At 42.8% G+C, this 18,608-nt stretch overlaps 1 protein-coding gene across 1 annotated transcript; it reads left to right on the forward strand.

The window, feature by feature from the left end:
• The first annotated feature begins 5,261 nt into the window (after window positions 1–5,261).
• WNT16 (Wnt family member 16) lies at window positions 5,262–18,338 on the forward strand. Its single transcript, XM_057412199.1, has 4 exons — window positions 5,262–5,654; window positions 5,743–5,993; window positions 7,861–8,141; window positions 15,012–18,338. The coding sequence occupies exons 1-4, from the start codon at window positions 5,566–5,568 to the stop codon at window positions 15,474–15,476; spliced, it is 1,086 nt and encodes a 361-aa protein (XP_057268182.1). The 5' UTR covers window positions 5,262–5,565; the 3' UTR covers window positions 15,477–18,338.
• The last annotated feature ends 270 nt before the right edge of the window (window positions 18,339–18,608 follow it).

An 18,608-nucleotide genomic window follows, 5' to 3' on the forward strand; every position in this document is an offset into this window, starting at 1 on the left:
TCCATTATTATCCTCATTCAAAGGTTAAGTACCTCATTAGAAATGGAAAAACTAGGTCCTAATCATGGGTTTCATGGTCATGTGCCACCTGACACCAGCAAATGAAATCTGTCTCTCAAACCCAGTTCTCTCGTCACAGGATGGCAAGGATTCTGTACACATGAAACTATGTCACTATGATGAGATATAATGGAATTATTGTTATAAGAGATGTGTGTGAGGTGTTAAGGCAAATTAGCAGTTGGGGCAGGAATATGAACAGAGTTGCCCCTAGGGGAACAGCTCCCCCTCCTTCCTCTACCTGTTGTATACCTAAAGTACAGCAAACTCCTTGTGAGCATGCCGCTTCTGTGCACACAACCTATGTGCATGTATGCACATACGTGTTCACACAGAAAGAGTATCTCATCCTGCTTATCTCAGGAACTTCTGTATAAAGCTTCCACTTAGAGAAGCAAAATAGTAGTTTAAACCCTCACAGGAGTCTGATTTAAAATCTAAATTAGAAATACTTCTAGACTTCCCCTCTCCACTACGGTGACTTGGGTTTTTCCATACACGTGAGTTACTGTTTTCATCAAACTGCGTAATTACCTCCTAGAAGCTCTGCCACAACAGCCAGCAGCACCAACCCTCCTCTCATCTCATACACTTTATCTACAAAAGAAAAAAACTTAAAAGCTTAAATAATGCTGCTTTAAGTATAAAAAAGGAGCAAATTTTCTGTCAATGAAAGGTTTCATTTTGCATAATATCTCCTAGAGCATTTCTTGTCCTCCTCAAAACAACAAGGGAAATTAATTGGTGGCATAAAGGTGCACTGTTATCAAATACAATTTTACTACTCATTTTAATTTTTAGTAGTAATTACGATGTGGGTGAAATCAGAATTAAAATTTTTTGTTCCACATCCTTCACACCCCTCTTAGTTATGCTTTGAAGCCTTATCAGCATTCCCTTGAAACCTTTTATTTAATCCTGGTATGCCAAAATTGATATGTAAAAACTCCAGAGTAAGTCTAGAAAATACCTACTTTTATACTGTCCATATCAGAGAACAGAATTTGCCTGCAACATTTTAGAAGAAACCTGTATCTACCCCCAGGATCCCCCAAAACACAAGCAGATCTCAAGCACTCATAAATATTGCTTGATCCAGGACACTGTCTCCAAATTTGTGACCACACAGAACAACAGACTCCAAAATCAAACTGAGTTCCCTCTTCCTAAGCCCTAGCTTCCTGGCACCACATCACCAACAGACATAGACTGCCAGGAGATCTGCTCAGCAGTTGATTCAGCAACTGTCTGGAGTTACAGGCTTCAGAAAATTTATTTGGAGGCCACACTAGCTTTCTTCTGGATTTTTTGGTAAGGATGGAAGGAATTGTGAGAAGCTGCCTTTTCCTTGCCTTTCAGGTCCTACTTTGCCATTTTCTATATATCCATGCACATAACAAATGCAGTTCTGTATACTGTGTTGTGCAGCTATTATAAAGATAATATTAAGGGGTAGCTCTGGAATCACCACGTGTTTGTGAGGTCTGTTTGTGAGTTCTCCATCTGCCATCATGTCATTACTAGATGCACTTTAATTGCTGTCCCAGTCACTTGTGAACTCAGCATGCCAGATCTAAATTAGCAGCAGATGTGTGCATTTTCAGGCTATAAGTACCAAAATGCAAAATAGCACTGATAGCAAAAATAGTGTAAAACCTCTGGACAAAATGCAGAGGGACTCAAGGAACTATTTATGGGAGAGGGGGCATCTCTGTTTTCCTCCTAGCTTCCCTCTACTACTAGCCTGACCTTATTGAGGGCCTGAGACTTACCTGTTGAGACATCATCTTTTAGAAACGCTGCAATGTAAGGAGGCATTGTACCAAGAGTGTAAGGACCCCTGGCCTAAAGGTTGGGGTCTCACTGCACTGCTCTTCTCATATCCCTTCTTGCTAAGGGTACAGAGCTCTCACAGCCCTCATAGTGCAACAGCTCTGCTTGGATGCCACTATTTTGCTGATACTGTTCCAATTTCTTCACTGCAAAGACTCATTACATCCGTGATTCCCAGGGCTGCGGGATGACACTGTGCAGCCAGACACTGAAGTGAATTGAAAGCGCACTATAGAATTTGTGCTTGGTCACCAAACGTGATAGATTTCATAACTGAAGGGATAATCTGATTTAGAGAATATGGGAGATTTTCCTGTTTGGATGGCAGGTTTACTTCTGCTCAGTATTTTAAGATAATGGGATAATGCCCATGTTGGTTAGTAGTAGAGCCCATATGTATCAGTGGGATAATTAAGTCTGTAGTGTTGTTTTTATGCCTGTGCTGGGCATCAGAAGCTCCAGGAGAGCAAAGAAAATGTAAAGGAAGCTTTCAAAAGTGGCAACTTGTATAGGAGAATTTAACTTTGTATGTATTTGCACCTACTAAATAAGATGGCAGACCTTGGTTATGGTGAGAGCACTGGCCACTAACTTTTCAGAGATAATTGGTCTATCTGTGAAGCATACTATTTTTCAAGTGATCTGCTTGTTCCCACAGATTCTGTACAACAGAGCATTTTTCCTTATCTAACAGTAAATCATATGTGTGTGTATATATATATATATATATATGGAAATGATTCTGTCCAGACCATGTTAATCATCATTAAATAACTTACTGCTTACTTACCGCTAAATCAGTAAATTAGTAAATGCCCATTCAAGAAACACCACTAAGCTTAGACACATTTCCTTCCTTTTTTTTTTCTTTTAACAACAGTTTATTGTCTTCTTTTTAATGTAGAATATTATGGGCATTTTATTATGAATAGCCAGAGATAGCCCCACCTTGGCCAGAGAAAGTTATATAAGCAGTACATCTAATTTATCTTCCCTGATTTACAGTAAATTTTGATCTCTGTGGCTTGGCACTTGACCTTGGCTTGGATTCTGGTTCATTGTCTCTGCATCACACCTTGGTTCTGTCTTTCATGGACTGAATGGTCTTCCAGCACAGAGGGCTGTGAAGCATCAGTGAATTAGAATTACAGACTTTAAAAACATTTGGCAAATTTCAATCCATTTTAGTAGATCAGCAAGATATTTCTAAATTGTGCTCCTTTGTAGGCCTGCAAAGTGCAAAACTTGCAAAGTAATTTGTTTGCCCTTCCATTTCTGATAGCCAACCAACCTATATGCAGTCACATAGCTCTGGTCTAACAGGAATACTCCTGTATGTGCTGCTTCTGCCTGGAGAGAAGAGTATTGCTGGATGAAACAAAGAACAGAGGTGGTGTAAATGGCAGGCAGGAAGCTGAGAGGCAGGAGAAGGGCAAGGGCAACCAGGATCTGGTGGGCAACCAGGCTGCAACAGCCAGGGAGGAGATGCAGGGGCTGTGTGTAATGGGGAGTGGTTGTAAGAGAAAGAAGTGGGAAGAGACGCAGATGGGGGGCTAGGACACAGATATATAATAATTCAAACTTCTTTAAAGCAGATGGTCATGGGAAAATGTGGTTTGCTTCCAGTCACTGCTAACTATTGAATTGGATGACCTCAAGAAGTCCCTTACAGTTTATACTGGGATTTTTTTTTTAGTATCAGATCTCCAAATTGCAACTGTTTAACCTTATACAAGTGTATAGGATCAAAGAGTTTTCCTAAAAACTTAGTGATTTCTGTACCTAAAACGTGTAGACAAAATCAGATCACAGCATATGGAAACTCAACAGAGAAGTAATTTATTTATGGTATCATATATAAAATATGCTACAAATACGACCAGATTTTTTTAATTGATATTTTTCTAATTTAAATCTTACATTGCTATTACATATAAGATTCTGCAGGTTCTAGAAAAAAATAAATAACATAAGAATTTAGGACTGAAAGCTCCATATTAATTAAAATAAAATTTAATGACCAACAATACAAAAATCCTAAACAAGCAAACAAACAAACCCCCAAATCACAGTGACCCCTGTTAAATAAAAGAACTGGCAGGAGAACGAACCATTTCAGAGTGGTTGATAAATGCATATAGCAGATAAAGAAGCACATAAGAAATACACAGCTGCTAGACCAGGGCTTTGAATTAACTTTGGTAGGTGGAGCCAGGAAGCAGCAGTGAGGATAAAATGAACCATTTGTCCTGAAATAATTAGATAATTCTCTGACACAGCCCACACAGTTTTGGCTGGTCCAGGACTGTTTCACAGCCCGTTCCCTGTGTTCCTATGTCGTCCTCTATCCATTTCCCTCACTCTGAACTAAGTTCCTCTGCAACCACAAGCAGATGCTCTCCAGACTAAAATTCGAAACAGAGAAACCAAGCCATATCCAAAGGTTTAAGTAGTTCATGGGGTCATGTGGCATCTAGCCAGAACTGGCGATGCTTTTGGAGACCCTTTTAAGAGCAGGCAAATGAGCGCAGAGTAGGAAGGAGACATAATTTGCCTAAATGTACCACAGCCTGTTCTCTTAAAATATCTCAGTACATCCAAGGGGAAAAAGTGATGGGGAACATCACATTTATGTGGTTATTTCTCAATATGTTGTACTCTAAAAAATGTACATCTATTATTTGAAATGATTTGTTGTGCTCTTCACTTGGAGATGTTGTCAGTCAACAACAGCTATTTAGCTGATTTACAACTGTGTCAAATCAAAGTCTTTACAGTGCTGCCGTCTCATCCAGATTATGTTTAGTGCAGGTGTTTCACTTACACAGAAGGAAGCAGCAATGTAGCATGATCAAATTGGACTTTAAAGTCCAGAGTGCCACCACCAGCTCTTCACCAGGTGCTAGCTGACTCATTGGCTGTTAATGTGTAAAATGAGTAACTAACTATTATTGAGGCAGTAGCAGTAGCTGATAAGAGCGTCTCACTGAAGTTAACAGGAGTGGACAAATTTTGTCCTAATGGCTACCGATGCTGACTGTGGAGCCAGGCAGTTAATACTGCTAAAGCACTAGAAAATTTGAATTAAAAGTGTAGTGGATGTTATGATTAACATCAGCATTTTGTGCCTTCTCTTCCGCAGAAATGCGGTGAAATCACTGCAGACGTATCGGTTCCCCCTCCTGCAGCCCCGCTCTGTCTCGCCGGCCGTCCGCCAGCGCCCTTCGCAGCCTCTCGCAGCGTTTCCCCGAGGGGAGGGGCAGCCCGGCAGCGGGGCTGGCGAGCAGCGGCACCGGGCCTGGCGGGGCACAGCGGTGCGGTGCGGAGCCCCTGAGCTCCTCCGCGCCCCGCCCCGCCCCGGCCCGCCCCGGTCTCGGGCGGCCAATGCGCGTTTGGGGGAGGCAGAGCCGGGGAGAACATCGAACCCAACTTTCTCACCTTGAAGGGCATCACGAGCTCCCAATGCTTTCCCTCCAGCTGCCCTCCCCTCCAGCCCGTTCTCTCTGGCAGGGCCCTCCGACGGCCCGGGCTTCCCCCGACGGCTGCAGCCTGCCCCGCGTGGAGAAGTGCTCCGAGTAGGGGTACTCCACCGGCAACGGTCCTGCTCGGACCCTGCTGCCCGGGGAGCCGGCGGCGGGCAGCGGCAGCGCAGCGGGCCTCGATGCGGCGGTCATGGGGCGAGGGGCAGATATCGGAGCGCTGCTGCTCCTGGCAGCGATGCTGATCTCCCTCTGCCCTGCCGCCGCCGGCGGCACCTGGATGTGAGTAGCTGGGCGCGGGATGGGGTGGCTGCGCGGAGCCCGTCCGTCCCTTCGGGGCCCGAAGCTGACGAGGGGGCTGCTTCTGCAGGTGGCTGGGCATCGCCGCCGCCGGCGGGCAGGAGAAGCCGGGCTGCGCCAGCCCGCCGCTGAGCCTCCGGCAGCAGGAGCTGTGCAAGCAGAGGCCGGAGCTGGTGCCCGCCATCCGGGAGGGAGCGCGCCTGGGCCTCCAGGAGTGCCGCAGCCAGTTCCGACACGAGCGCTGGGACTGCCGTCCACCACCCAACGCCCGCCGAGGACCCGCCGCCACCGCTGCCGCCTTCGGGCACCAGCTCAGCAGCGGTGAGTGTCTGCCCTGCCGGGGCCGCGGGGCCGCAGGTGCCGGCGGGGACCGGGCTCCGGCGGGGCGGACGCAGGGACCGGGCGTGGTAGTGGGAGGTTACCGCATCCTCCCCGGGAACCTGACACAGGTACACGACGCGCAAGGAGCAGACACAGCCTACCATCGCATTTCCAAAATCGTTGTTCCTCATTGCAATTTTGCTTAATAGGTCCGAGGATGACAGCGCCTTTAACTAGATCTACTTAACTGTGTTGAAATGTTATTCTTAGACTGATGTCGGCTTTATCCCCTTATGTCATAATTACTCAATGAGTGGGGTAATGACACATAGTATTTCGAAAAAGTCACTTCATTGCAGGTAAAAATCTGCTCACAGCACTGTATGCAATGTGAATTACTTTAAAATGTGCTCAATTAGGTGGTATTGCTCGGCATAGCAAGACCAGAGCTGCTCGAAAGCGCTGGAGCTAATGATGGAATTGCTGAAACTTAGACTGAAATTGGGACACTTTGTATCAGGTGGCAGGTCTTGATCCTGCAAGTTTGTTTTGAGCACTCTGCTTGATGATTTTGGTGCAGGCATTGATGTGAACTGAACTATTTTACTACTTCATTTTGTATTTGTACAGTCTTCACTTTATGCTGCAACAGTGGAAAAAATCAAACATTAACTACAAAAATGTAAAATGTGCAATAAAAAATGATGCATACTCCAAAAAATAAGTAAATAAAAAAATAAACAAAACAACCAAAAAAAAAAGCAGGGAGCAGTTTACCCTACTGCATGTAGTCATACATGCTGTATGTCAGTCCTTATGTCCAGTGGGAAAGACTATTCCTGCAGACCCATAAATAAGCAGCACTACTAACCCACAAAGTGTCACTAGTATGTCCTGTTGAAGCATTTTATGAGGTTGCCAGCACCACTGATTAATATGAACAGGAGAAACAAAGAGGAACTTTTCTGCCTGTGAGCAGAAACTTGGGAGACCGGAAATAGCGCATTGTTTTTACAGCAGTGAAAATTAGTACAGTGAAATTTCAGTTACATTTAATGGCCAGTCATTGATTTTCAGGTTGCTTAGAGAGTATACATCTTGCTTAACACGTTTACAGAGCTGCGCTGCAGTATCTCAGAAGTCTCAGAGCTTAAGAGGCCCAGGCAGGTCCCTCCATGATTCTTCTGAGATATAGCCTAACAGTTAAAGGTTTTTTAAACTGCTGTCTTTCCCATGGGCAGCTTATTCTAGGAAAAGCACATGGCCTAATTATCCTTGTGCCATTCTGATTTCTGTCTTGTTTAAGGTTTTTAGTGCTGTTTGCAACCTTTATAAATGAGAACCTCGATATTTACTAAACTTAGCATGAGGTAAGTTCTGGCCCTATACCAAAGTAACCTGGGATTGTGACAGCTTCAAGCTCCTCCTCTGAGGTCTGAACTAACTTCTTCAAATGAATGTGAATATTGAAAAGCAGTTTGGAGAGTAATGGGGTTGGGGGTATGGTTCGTTTGGGGGTTGATATTTTTTTATTATCATTATTAAAAGCAAATTGGCTTGAAATTTTCTGTGGTGAATAAAGTTCCAAACCAGATTTAGAGAGGAGTTACCAAAAATTGCATGGTGCAAGCAGCCAGAAACAGCATCATTAATAGCACGGTCACGCTAAGAGGCCTTGAAGTCTTTTTTGGATGTGAATATCCACTGCTTTAAAGAAGTTAACTCTACAGACCAAGCTGTGATGGCTTTAAACTTGTAACTGTTCCCTTGTAATAACAGTCTGGCTTGTAAAATGGCTTTCTAGAGCTCTGCTATGGAGGTAATCAAAGGGAGCGATGAAGTAACATGCCCGCACGTTGGTTTGTAGGCACGAAGGAGACCGCGTTCATATCAGCAGTGACATCGGCGGGCCTCGTGCATTCGGTGACGCGGTCGTGCAGCGCAGGAAACGTGACTGAGTGTTCCTGTGACACGAGCCTGCGGCACGGCGGCTCGGCCATCGAGGGCTGGCACTGGGGCGGCTGCTCCGACGACATCCACTATGGAATGTCATTCAGCAGAAAGTTCCTGGACATGCCCATCAAAAACATAACGGGCAGGAGCGGGCTGGTGGCGATGAACCTGCACAACAACGAGGCTGGGAGGCAGGTATGTGTCACTGTTCAGAAAGGGCAGCAATTCCTTGTTCACCTTCATTGACAAAATGGCATCAATCAAAAAAAGCTTGTCCCTGACTGCAGGTACAAATGGGGCCAGTGGCAAGAACAGCACTAAAGTCACCAATGCAAACATGTACAAAGTTGGAATCAGAGCTGGTTTTAACCAGATAACTAAACTCCACAAGTAAAAATTAAATCCACAAAGTAAGGACCGCATCCAGAGTGCTAATCAGAGTTATCTTAAGTAGATATTTGATATTCTGTAACAAACTTGAAATGTTATCAGCGTAATACATTAGGAGCTTTGTCACTGATTATTCCATTATTATCATGGCCTGCATTTTTAATTCAGTATTTAATTTAATACTGAATGAGCAGGCAGACTGGACATGAGGCATCATTACCCATCCACAGTCTCGGGACTGTGCCTGAGATTAGAAGTCTAAAACCATTCAGAAGAAATCAAGAGTTAACCTTTTCTTTTAAAAGGTTGGATGGAAATGACATCTCTGTTTTAAAAAAGCCCATTGGTTAGGGCATTTATCAGAGAAGTGAGAGGAGACTGGCTTCAGATAGCTCTTCTTCAGCTCAAAGGACTTCAAAACCATGCTTCCAGAGGAAATGTGTGTGTATGTGTGTGACACTGGGTTCTTCTGTCCTGGTTTGCAAACAGCAATGAATGGGAGCAGAAACAGCCAGTATATGAGTCTGTAAACTGGTGCCTGGGGCTTACATCTGAAATAGCAGTGACTTGGATGCTGGTTCTTGCTTTAAAACCACTTTCTCTGCTTTACCTTGGAGTTTTTAACTTCATGTTTAATGGGTCTCTCTGGCCCCATTATACTTTAAATCTGTTCTGCTCAGTGACACAGCTGTAATGAAAGAAAAGACACCCTCTGGTTTTGACTACATATATTGATGGACTCCATTGTAACTCAGTAATTTCCTGTAGCCAAAAGCAGCATCAGTGGGTTTTACTGAAACTAACTGCTCTATCTGCCATAGATGGGGAAGAACCATGGTGATATTGTTGCAAAGTATTCTAATTTAAACTAATTTTTACAGTTTACAAGGTTATATATGTTATTTAATATAATTAAGTTGGAAAACCAGAAAATCTGTCAGGGACATAGGCCCTTTTTAAGACTGAAATACAAGAAGCAAACTTTGAACCTAAGTAAACTGAGAGCAGTTACTGTGAGTCTAATTTGATGTCAGTAAGCTAAATCATTTCCAAGGAAAGGTGGTTGGTATTGTGTTCTAGAGAATGTTGATAAGAGGCAGAAGATTAAGCGGTTATTCTTTAGGGAAAGAGCAAAGGGTAATTAATCACATTTGTAGAGAGAGTTAGGCTGTGTGGAGACCTCATAGAACTCTTCCAATATCTGAAGGGGGCCTACAGGGATACCGGAGAGGGACTTTTCATCAGGGACTGTAGCGATACGTCAAGGGGGAATGGGTTTAAACTTAAACAGGGGAAGTTCAGGTTAGATATAAGGAAGAAGTTCTTTACTGTGAGGGTGGTGAGGCACTGGAATGGGTTGTCCAAAGAAGTGGCAGTGTTCAAGACCAGGTTGGAGGGAGCCTTGGGCAGCACGGTCTAGTTTGAGGCATCCCTGCCCATGGCAGGGGTGTTGGAACTTGATGATCTCAAAGTCTTTTCCAACCATAACTATTTTATGATTCTATAGTTAACCCAGCACCTCCTGCAAGCCTGAAAGGCCAGAAGACACTTATTTCACTGATTTTGCTTCAATGGTGTATTTGTTGCTCGTTACCTTGGAAGAAAATACACAGAGTATTTAGTCAGCTTCCGTGCATAAGTATTTTGTAACTTAATGGCAAACTGTAGGATAAAGCAAATATTTTTGACTGCTGTCCAGAGTGAAAGAGAATGTTTATTGTTGGTACTTGGAATTTCTAACAGCAATATCAGCTGAAGTAAGTTTAGAGAACTCTTCTGTAGCTCCAAAATCCTTAACTAGGAGATATTGGAAAATGCTGACCTTCACGTTTGAGAGCTTACAAGAAGGATGTTTTGCAATATATTTTGGTATGTTATGACCTTTTGTAATAAATACTATCATGTTCCTGGTCCTGTGTCTTGCAAGAGCAGTCTTCCATGCAAAATACTTCCCTGTTTGTTTGGAGTTACTAATGGAACTAGTATGTGCAGAATTCTCTTGCTACTTTCCCATTTCTGTACAAAATGCTATTTCTACATCTCTTAGTTAAATCCAAAATATATACACTTTGAAACAGTAAAAATCCTTTTACTGAGTTATCCACTGTTTAGGATGCTAACCTGAACCTCAGAAGGTTCCAGTTTCAGTTGTTATTCTGCCACAAGATAAATGTTCATCTTTTAGCACTGCAATGTTCAGTGTACATTGATGTGCATATGTGAGTTGTGCAACCCTGCTCCTTACATAAAGGTATAAAGGCGAGTCAGGCACTACGGTTTGACTTTTATTGTAGTAGTATTTTTTTACTGATGGAAGAATTCTGCTTAGTTTTCCAGTTGTGGAAACCTATTTGATCTGCAGGGCTTGTGTTCTCACACTGACATAGATTGGTTCATCAGAGAGTTTTACTTGTGGGTTGGTAACAGACCTACCAGCGGTCTGCAACCATTTCTTAAGTGCTGTACCTCCAGCAGGACATGTGCTTGTCTTCATGAATAGTCCTATTAGTTCTGCCAGTGGGTTAAATTAGGCTGTTTGATTATAGGCATTGGCTCCCATTGCAAAACAAGTACTATCAATCAGCCCCTGTCTCACAGCTGAGTACACAGCCTACAAACAGAGAGCTTGGCTTGAAGATACTAAGCATTAATTGGCATTAAGTGGTATACAAATTGTAATCCTAGTGACCCTCCTTCACTGCAGACCACTCTCAGTTCCACACTGGTCATTTCTCACAAGCAGTCAGTTTCAGGATCCACCCGAGAGAACCGAAAACCTGTCCCATCTTGCACAGGACACATCTATCCACCACGTTTCTGTGAGTAACAGTACTTCTTTGAAATTCTCTATGAAATTCTATTCCTTAGGGAGAATCCTCTCACAATTTCATAAATAACTGAAAAGATTTATCATGTCAATCTAAAGGTGTGACACTGAGCACCGTTTGTGGAGTCAGTCTGGAAGTCACACTCCCAGTAATTCTGTGCATCCCAGTAACTGTGCATCGCTGTAACTGCACTGCTGAGACACAGGTGTGTGCTCAGCCATGTCCCACCAGAAGGCTGCCTTGACTCTGTAGGCACCATCTTAGGTTTGCTTGCAAGAAAACAGTAAGAGAAGATTCCTAGTACCTGAATTTTGCTAGATGTGCAACTATAGGGGTTTGTTCATTAAAGCTTTCATGGCAGCCTGAGATCCAGTGGCATGTTTTTTCATCAGTCAAAGCAAGATGTCAGCTCCCTGTGCTGGCAGTAGAGACAACCCAAAATATGTTGGAGTCCAATCAGAAAACTTGCCTATCCTAGCAGCTGGGAAGCAACAGGCTGGGGTCATGCACAATTCTGATGACACCACAAATCATTCTGAAACAGTGCATCAAAGCAGTCATCTGATCACCCATCACTGCTAATATATGCTGTGTTTTTAATGATATATTTTGATATCAACCTGAGACTCCAACATCCATTTCTGCTCCTGTTTATAAACTGCTGTACTACTTGCCCACATGGAAGTAACTCACCCTTAGCACCTTGCAGACATGTCCAGGGCTTCCCAGACAATTTCTGGATCGTTCTGCCTCATCCATATTTTACTATGCGTGATTCTATCAGACTTGGAATTACACTTCTTTTCTCAAACCAAACTGTATATTCTTCCCCTGTTGTTTCTTCCCTAATTAGAACCATCATACTGCAGTGAAAGCAAGGATTATAACTGTAATCTTATAAATCCTATAGTACAATGTGATTTCAGATGAAGAGATTCTAGTTAGTTGCCTTTGTCTAAATAACTAATTGTTAGAAATTGGAAAATACTATTAAATCCCTTCTGGTTTTAGATCATGTGTAAAATTTATGGTTTGATATCATGTTTGTCTTTTCCTTGACATTTTATTAGATTATCTGTGTTCTAACAAAGACTTTCTATCCTTGGATCTCAAATTCTTGTCTGCCTCAGTCACTGTCAGTCTTAGTGACATATTCTGACTACCCAGTGATTTCCTTATTGATAGATTTGTGAGATTATTGATAGATACTTGAGATACAAGCACAAGGTCAAGTCTGTCCATTAAACAGTAACTAACCTGGGAAAGAGAGAAGATAGGTATCTAAAAGAATTACAGCCAGTTGATTCGCCACTGAAAAAATCTGTGTGTGCTCTGAGGTGAGGGTCTGCTTTTTTTCAATGTTCTTATGTTTCTTCCAGGATAGGGAAAAATCTCCAATCCCAAAAGCAATTTACAGCATCTGGAAATATCATCTCCTGTACTGGTGTATCACTTCACCAGGCTGAGTTTGCAAAGGCTATGGCTGTTCTAGGTCAGGGCATACACCTGTTCTTTGTTGATAATGGTTCTTTGAGTACCTTGTTTGCCTTCTGTAGTAACCTCTACCAACAAATAGGTCCTATTCACTCACCAAAGAAAGATGTGACTGTAAGCACTTTGGTCATGTGCGGTTTTAATAACGTTTGTAGAGTTATATGCAAATACCAACTTGGGCTTGTGTCAATATCTTTGGGGCAGAACATGTCAGGAGGCCTTGACTACCACTGAAATCAATGGATTTGACCACACTGGACTCATCCCAAACTTCAGAGACCACATTCCCAATGATGAAAAGTGACAGTTTAACACACAAGGTAGAAACTGCTCATTTTATGTGCTCCATGCCCTGACTAGCTCTGAAACTTTTGCATTTGTGCTGCCTGAGCTACAAATAAGCAGCCTGGCTTGAGTTTATTTCTGGTCCTGAATAAGGTCAGTAGAACTCAGTAGGATTTCAGGGTTCTGATCTCACTGCAGAATCAAGACTTAGGAACAGGCAAATGAAACTACTTTCTCAGAGGAAAACAGAGGAAGGTCTTAGGTAGATTCGTCTTCCGCTCTTTTCCTTCCCTAAGACAGTTTGTCAAAGACAGAGATTGACCTCAGTTAATGTTTGTGGGGACTGTGGGGTAATGAAGGTTTAGGGTGAAGTTTAATAAACATCATGAAGTTGGAGGGGAAGGGGTGGTGTCTTCCCCATTTTCTGGGAAATACTTGCTCCTCCACAGAAGAATAATTTTAATCTGCATTGGCCTTTCTGCATGAAGAGTTTCAAGATAGAATTATTATAAGTTAATTTAAAATTCACACTTTCTATTACATTTCCCAATTGCCTCAATTGTGGAGATTAAATATGGGTTGGGGGGATGGGAAGAGTTGGAAATGTTAGTAAAATGGAAGATGATAACACAGGCTTTCCACACCGTTAACCAATGGCTCATATGAGTCTATAGGATGGCTCCAGAGAGTATGTTAATGGAAAGGTAAAACAAAGCGAAAATTATGATACCTTGTCCTTGTGCTGCATCTGAGCAAGCAACAGTTTTTCTGTGTTCTTTTACAGACTCTAATGTGAGATGTGTCACAGGCCTATATGAATAATGTTATGACTATTAGATATCCTATAAGGAAGTATACTGATTGTCTGCTGACTGTTTGAGTTGCAGTTCCAGATAAAGAAAGTTACTGCTTGTTTACAGATTCCAGTTCTTTGAGGCTGGGTCTTCTATAAACTGAGCCAAAATTCTTCTGTGTAGCAAAAGCTCAACACAAGCTGCAGATTCCCAGTTACTGTTCGGCCCAGTGCTTACTTTTGTTTGGGCATGGAAAAATAGCCCATGTCAGGATATTTTAATGTTGGTAATAACTGTGAATATCTTGCTAAAACACTGGAAGTTATGAAAGTAGTATGAATGAATAATAGTATTATGATACTATGATATTATGACTACTATTGTCTACTTATGATATTATGACTACTATTATGATAGTAGTATGAATATCAAATGGTGTTAAATAGAGCTATTATTCAACTGGAAACACTAGAAACCCATGGTAGTACTAGTATGTTTATATTACAAGATCAGGACTTCATCCTGTAAGTGAGAAGCATCTGAGATTTACTCCAGAATACCGAGTTCAGGACACCTCTGCTGCACTATAGTGGCTCCTTTGACACACTTCCTATGGAGCTCAGAGATGTGGGCATTCTCCTGCTATTCCAACACAGGTCTGCCCTGAGGAGCCTGCAGTCTGTATGCTGCACTGCTTTGGATGCTGAGCCACACTGGTTACACACTTGTGCAACCTCAAGACATTCCCCTGACCTTAGTTGCATACTGTGTTGTGAATGTTTAGTGATCTTGATTGTAGCTTCAAGGCACCCTTAAGAGATGGCATAGAAGTGCCCAGTAAATGTTTTCCAACATAGGAACAGTGCCGTTACCTGCCCTATCCCTGCTCTCCCTCCTACTATTCCCCGTAAGGGCTGTTTGCATTCCAGCAGTGGGAGGAGTGACACAGGATGTGTCGCTTCAGCTATTTCGGAGCCTCCAGAATGAAAAGCCAGCCAGAAATACAAGCTTTTCTTATTATGATTTGGTATTGCTATGTAATTGCCATTGCAAAGTGCAAATGTAGATCACTTCTGAAGACCAGGCTTCTCATAGTGGGGGTTTGGAGTTGGAAACCTGATTTCTAACATGTATTCTCCTGTGTTCTGGCTTCTCCACTACTGAAATGGCAATGGCAGCTGTAATACTTTGAGACCTCTGTGTTACTGATGTCAGGCAGTATTCCTAATGAACAAAGGACCACATCCAAATGTCGTTCTCTGCTTTGCTTTCAGGCTGTAGCGAAGCTGATGTCAGTGGATTGCCGTTGTCATGGTGTTTCTGGGTCCTGTGCTGTGAAAACTTGTTGGAAAACAATGTCCTCCTTTGAAAAGATTGGCCGTTTTTTAAAGGATAAGTATGAAAACAGCATACAAATATCAGACAGACTGAAAAAAAAGCTACGCAGGAAAGAGAAAAGCCAACGAAGAATACCAATTGGGAAAGAAGACCTGCTGTATGTGAACAAATCACCCAACTATTGTGTTGAAGACCAAAAACTGGGGATCCCTGGAACTCAGGGAAGGGAATGTAACCGCACCTCGGAGGGACCTGACGGCTGCAACCTCCTCTGCTGTGGGCGCGGGTACAACACCCATGTTGTCAGGCATGTGGAGAGGTGTGAGTGCAAGTTTGTGTGGTGCTGCTACGTGCGCTGCCGGAGATGCGAGACCATGACCGATGTACACACCTGCAAATAAGTACAGAGTACACACCAACCATCCTGCACTGCTTGGTACACACAGCTGCCACACGGGCAGTAATTACTCTTGCCATGTGGAATTGCAGGAGGATCAGCCTCAGGGGGAATGGGTATTACCAAACAACGGGTAGCCCAAGCATTTGGTGTATGCAGAGCAACAAAGTGAACAGCAGCCTGCACACAGGTACAGCTAAAACAACAAAAAAGGACTCCTGATGACACATTTGAACATGTAACTCCACAAACAGGGACAGACACTGAACTTTCCAAGTTTTTAATAGCCACAATGTCCTGAAGATCCATGTAGTCAGTAGGTACAGTGGAGAAAACTCAAGATCTCATTAGTCAGAAACTGAAGAGTAGGAGGGTGTGTAAGATACATGTGTACGTCAGATATGAACATTAGATATAATCCTTATGTCTGTATTTTTAAAACTGGGGCTAGATGGACCCACTAGATGGTTCATTTCTGCAGGCTTTAGAGAGAAAAAGCAAAGATAGGGCAAATGTTCTGCTGTTGACCATAAAACCTTTGCTTTGCAACTGTTCAGAAAGCTGTCTTCTGCATAATATGCAGGAAACCATCTGGCATTGGGAAACATGCATGACTGCCAAGAGCCAGGCACTGCCTGGGTAGAGGAGGAAGGTCCACCAGTGTGGAGCAAGCTGTGTCCAGAGTAGACGGGCTGGCGCAGAGCTTGAGGAACATTGATGGTGTGCCTTGGGATTTTTCATAGGTTGTCTTTCAAACGGACAAAGGACAGGTCTGAGGAGGGCCAGAAATGCAGTTTGGTATTTAAAGAAAATAAAATCCTTTGCAGGCATTTCCTCAGTATCTGAACACACCATTTGCAAGACAGTTGGTCGATGCCCGCTGTTGGACTATGCAACAACCTGCCATGTTCAACCATCTCACTGGTGGTTCGCCGTCATCTTCATAAATAACCATGTGAGATTCAGCCCAAAGAAATCTGCCATAAAGTGGAATGGTTTTCTAAGCATTACTTTCTGTTATAGGACTCAATGCTAGAGCTTCTTGTTAGTCTGCACCCTAAGTAAGTTCAATGCACAATGTATTTCACGGATTGCTTCACACCACTAAAATACTTAAACTGTCATTGATAACATTTTCTCCACTTCCATATTTTGTCTCAACTTCATTTTACAGCTGTGAAAGGTTGTTTATGTTTATACAGTGATTTAATGCCAGGTTTAAAAAGCACCATGTGAAAGGGTTTCTGTTGTTTAAATGTGCAAAGACCTATTTTTGATAAGACAAGAAAGTTTATATTTTGTAAATATTTAAATTATGCAAGTTATGTAAAAGGTTTCCAAAACTAATGTGATAAGACTACGGCCTTTGACATTTGTTGGTTAGATATTTGTTACTATTATAGTAGCCTTTAAGTGATTTTTAATTGCATGTGCAAGGGGGAGATTAGTCAGCAAATTATGAAAATGTTCTCTTTTCTTACCATCAGGGTGGTTATAATTATTGTAGTTAATGCACACTGATGAGAAACACTTACTATGACTTTCTAAATGATCAGTTACTACTCTGTATACTGTTTTTATTAATTTAAATCCATTTTACAAACAGTGAAATCCCAACTCTAGTAGTAAGTGCAGAACTCCCACTGACATCAGGGGGACTTGCAAGGGTCTACAGTCCCTGAGCTTTTTCTACACTAACAGTTCTTAGAAAGAAATCATCTCAGACGTCTTAGTTGAGGCTTTCAAAGTTGCTTTGGGGAATTAATTTCCTAATTGTCAATTATTTTCCTATGAAAGATGGTGACCAGATTCCCTTTCACTCTTTAATGGATGTGTAGGTCAGGAAGAAGCAAACAAAATCTTCAGCGTTGTGATAACTTCATTGCCTTATGTGGAGTGCCTTAGGAATATCAGGTCAGCAACCAAAAGTTCTTTATTTGCTCGTTCTCTTTGGACCTTTCCCCCGCCACATTTGGCCAGTCTGTCTCCATTGACCTAGCCCGATAGATAATTATGCTGAAGACACAAAACCTGCTCTCTGTGAGAAGGGTGCTCAGTGTGCCAGTTGTTGTCACAGGAAGATTTAACACCCTCCCTGTGAAAACTTAGATGGGGAGGACACACCCTGGCAGAAGACCTTGAAGAAATTTATGAGCAGAGGCTGTTCCCATCTCCCATCAATGAAAATAAACCCAGAGGCTGTGCCACAGCTCCTCTTGGCAGAATGGATGGGACATGTTCCTGGTCACTAGTGATATGGAGGTGTTGTAGAGACCACCTTTCACTCTTTCTGAATCTGCCTTACATCAAATTGCTGGCAGAGGTAAGTGCCTCCCTGCCCAATGTGAGACTGCTCCTAGAAGTACGTCCATTGCGTTCAGCGTGGAGGTCTCCACCATTTTGTTGTACGGAGCTCCAGCAGGAACCAGCCACTAGGAGTTAAGTGTGGAGACCAAGATCTTCTCTTGAACCTGCCTCAATGTGTATCTCAATACAACCTTAGCTTTTACCAGATCTAAAGGTTCTCCCATGCCTCACCTGTAAAGTAAGGAAAATTGCCAGTGTACTTCTTGGTATTCCTTAACTTCTGGCAGGGTAAGAAATGGGGAGAAAATGGTCCTGGACTCCTGGGCCTAAGGTCAGCTTCAGGGATTCGCCCAGAAGGAAAAACTCAGCAGGCTGTTTCTGTGGGTTTGAAGGGGAGACACGGGAGCTGTGAAGCAGCCAATGCAGTCAGGATGTCCCTTGCCTACTTGGCTATCCAGTTTTTTGGTGCTGCATTATTTTTGAGATGTCATCTACTTAAAAAAAGAAAATCTTTTCGTTCATGAATGTTGTAAATAAAAGACTTTTTTCCTGGTTTGTGGGGGGAAGAGTTTATTTTTTTAAAGGATGACAAAAGACAATGAAGAGAAGTGGCAACCCACCAAGTTTATGAAAGCTACTATGACTGAGGAACAAGGTAATGGGTTAGACCTTCACTGGCAGCAGCAGGAGGAGCTGAAGAAAGCTATTTCGTGGGAGGTGGCATTACCCTTTCTGCACTGAAGGCAGAGCACTGGTGAGAGCAAATGCATGTGGTGTGAGAGGGTGGTGGTAGCTCTTCTGCTGCACTAATGTCAAGGGTTTGCAAGGG

This window comes from Pezoporus wallicus, unplaced genomic scaffold (assembly GCF_028554395.1).
Source record: "Pezoporus wallicus isolate ANWC-B61680 ecotype Strahan unplaced genomic scaffold, APGP_CSIRO_Pwel_v1 contig_3858, whole genome shotgun sequence".
Classification (NCBI taxonomy): domain Eukaryota; kingdom Metazoa; phylum Chordata; class Aves; order Psittaciformes; family Psittacidae; genus Pezoporus; species Pezoporus wallicus.

Excerpts from the sequence above, each read along its gene's own strand:
- WNT16 (XM_057412199.1), top strand. The coding sequence starts at position 5,566 with ATGGGGCGAGGGGCAGATATCGGAGCGCTGCTGCTCCTGGCAGCGATG. Across the intron at positions 5,655-5,742 it reads GCCGCCGGCGGCACCTGGAT|GTGGCTGGGCATCGCCGCCG; the intron begins GTGAGTAGCTGG and ends CTGCTTCTGCAG. Across the intron at positions 5,994-7,860 it reads CGGGCACCAGCTCAGCAGCG|GCACGAAGGAGACCGCGTTC; the intron begins GTGAGTGTCTGC and ends GTTGGTTTGTAG.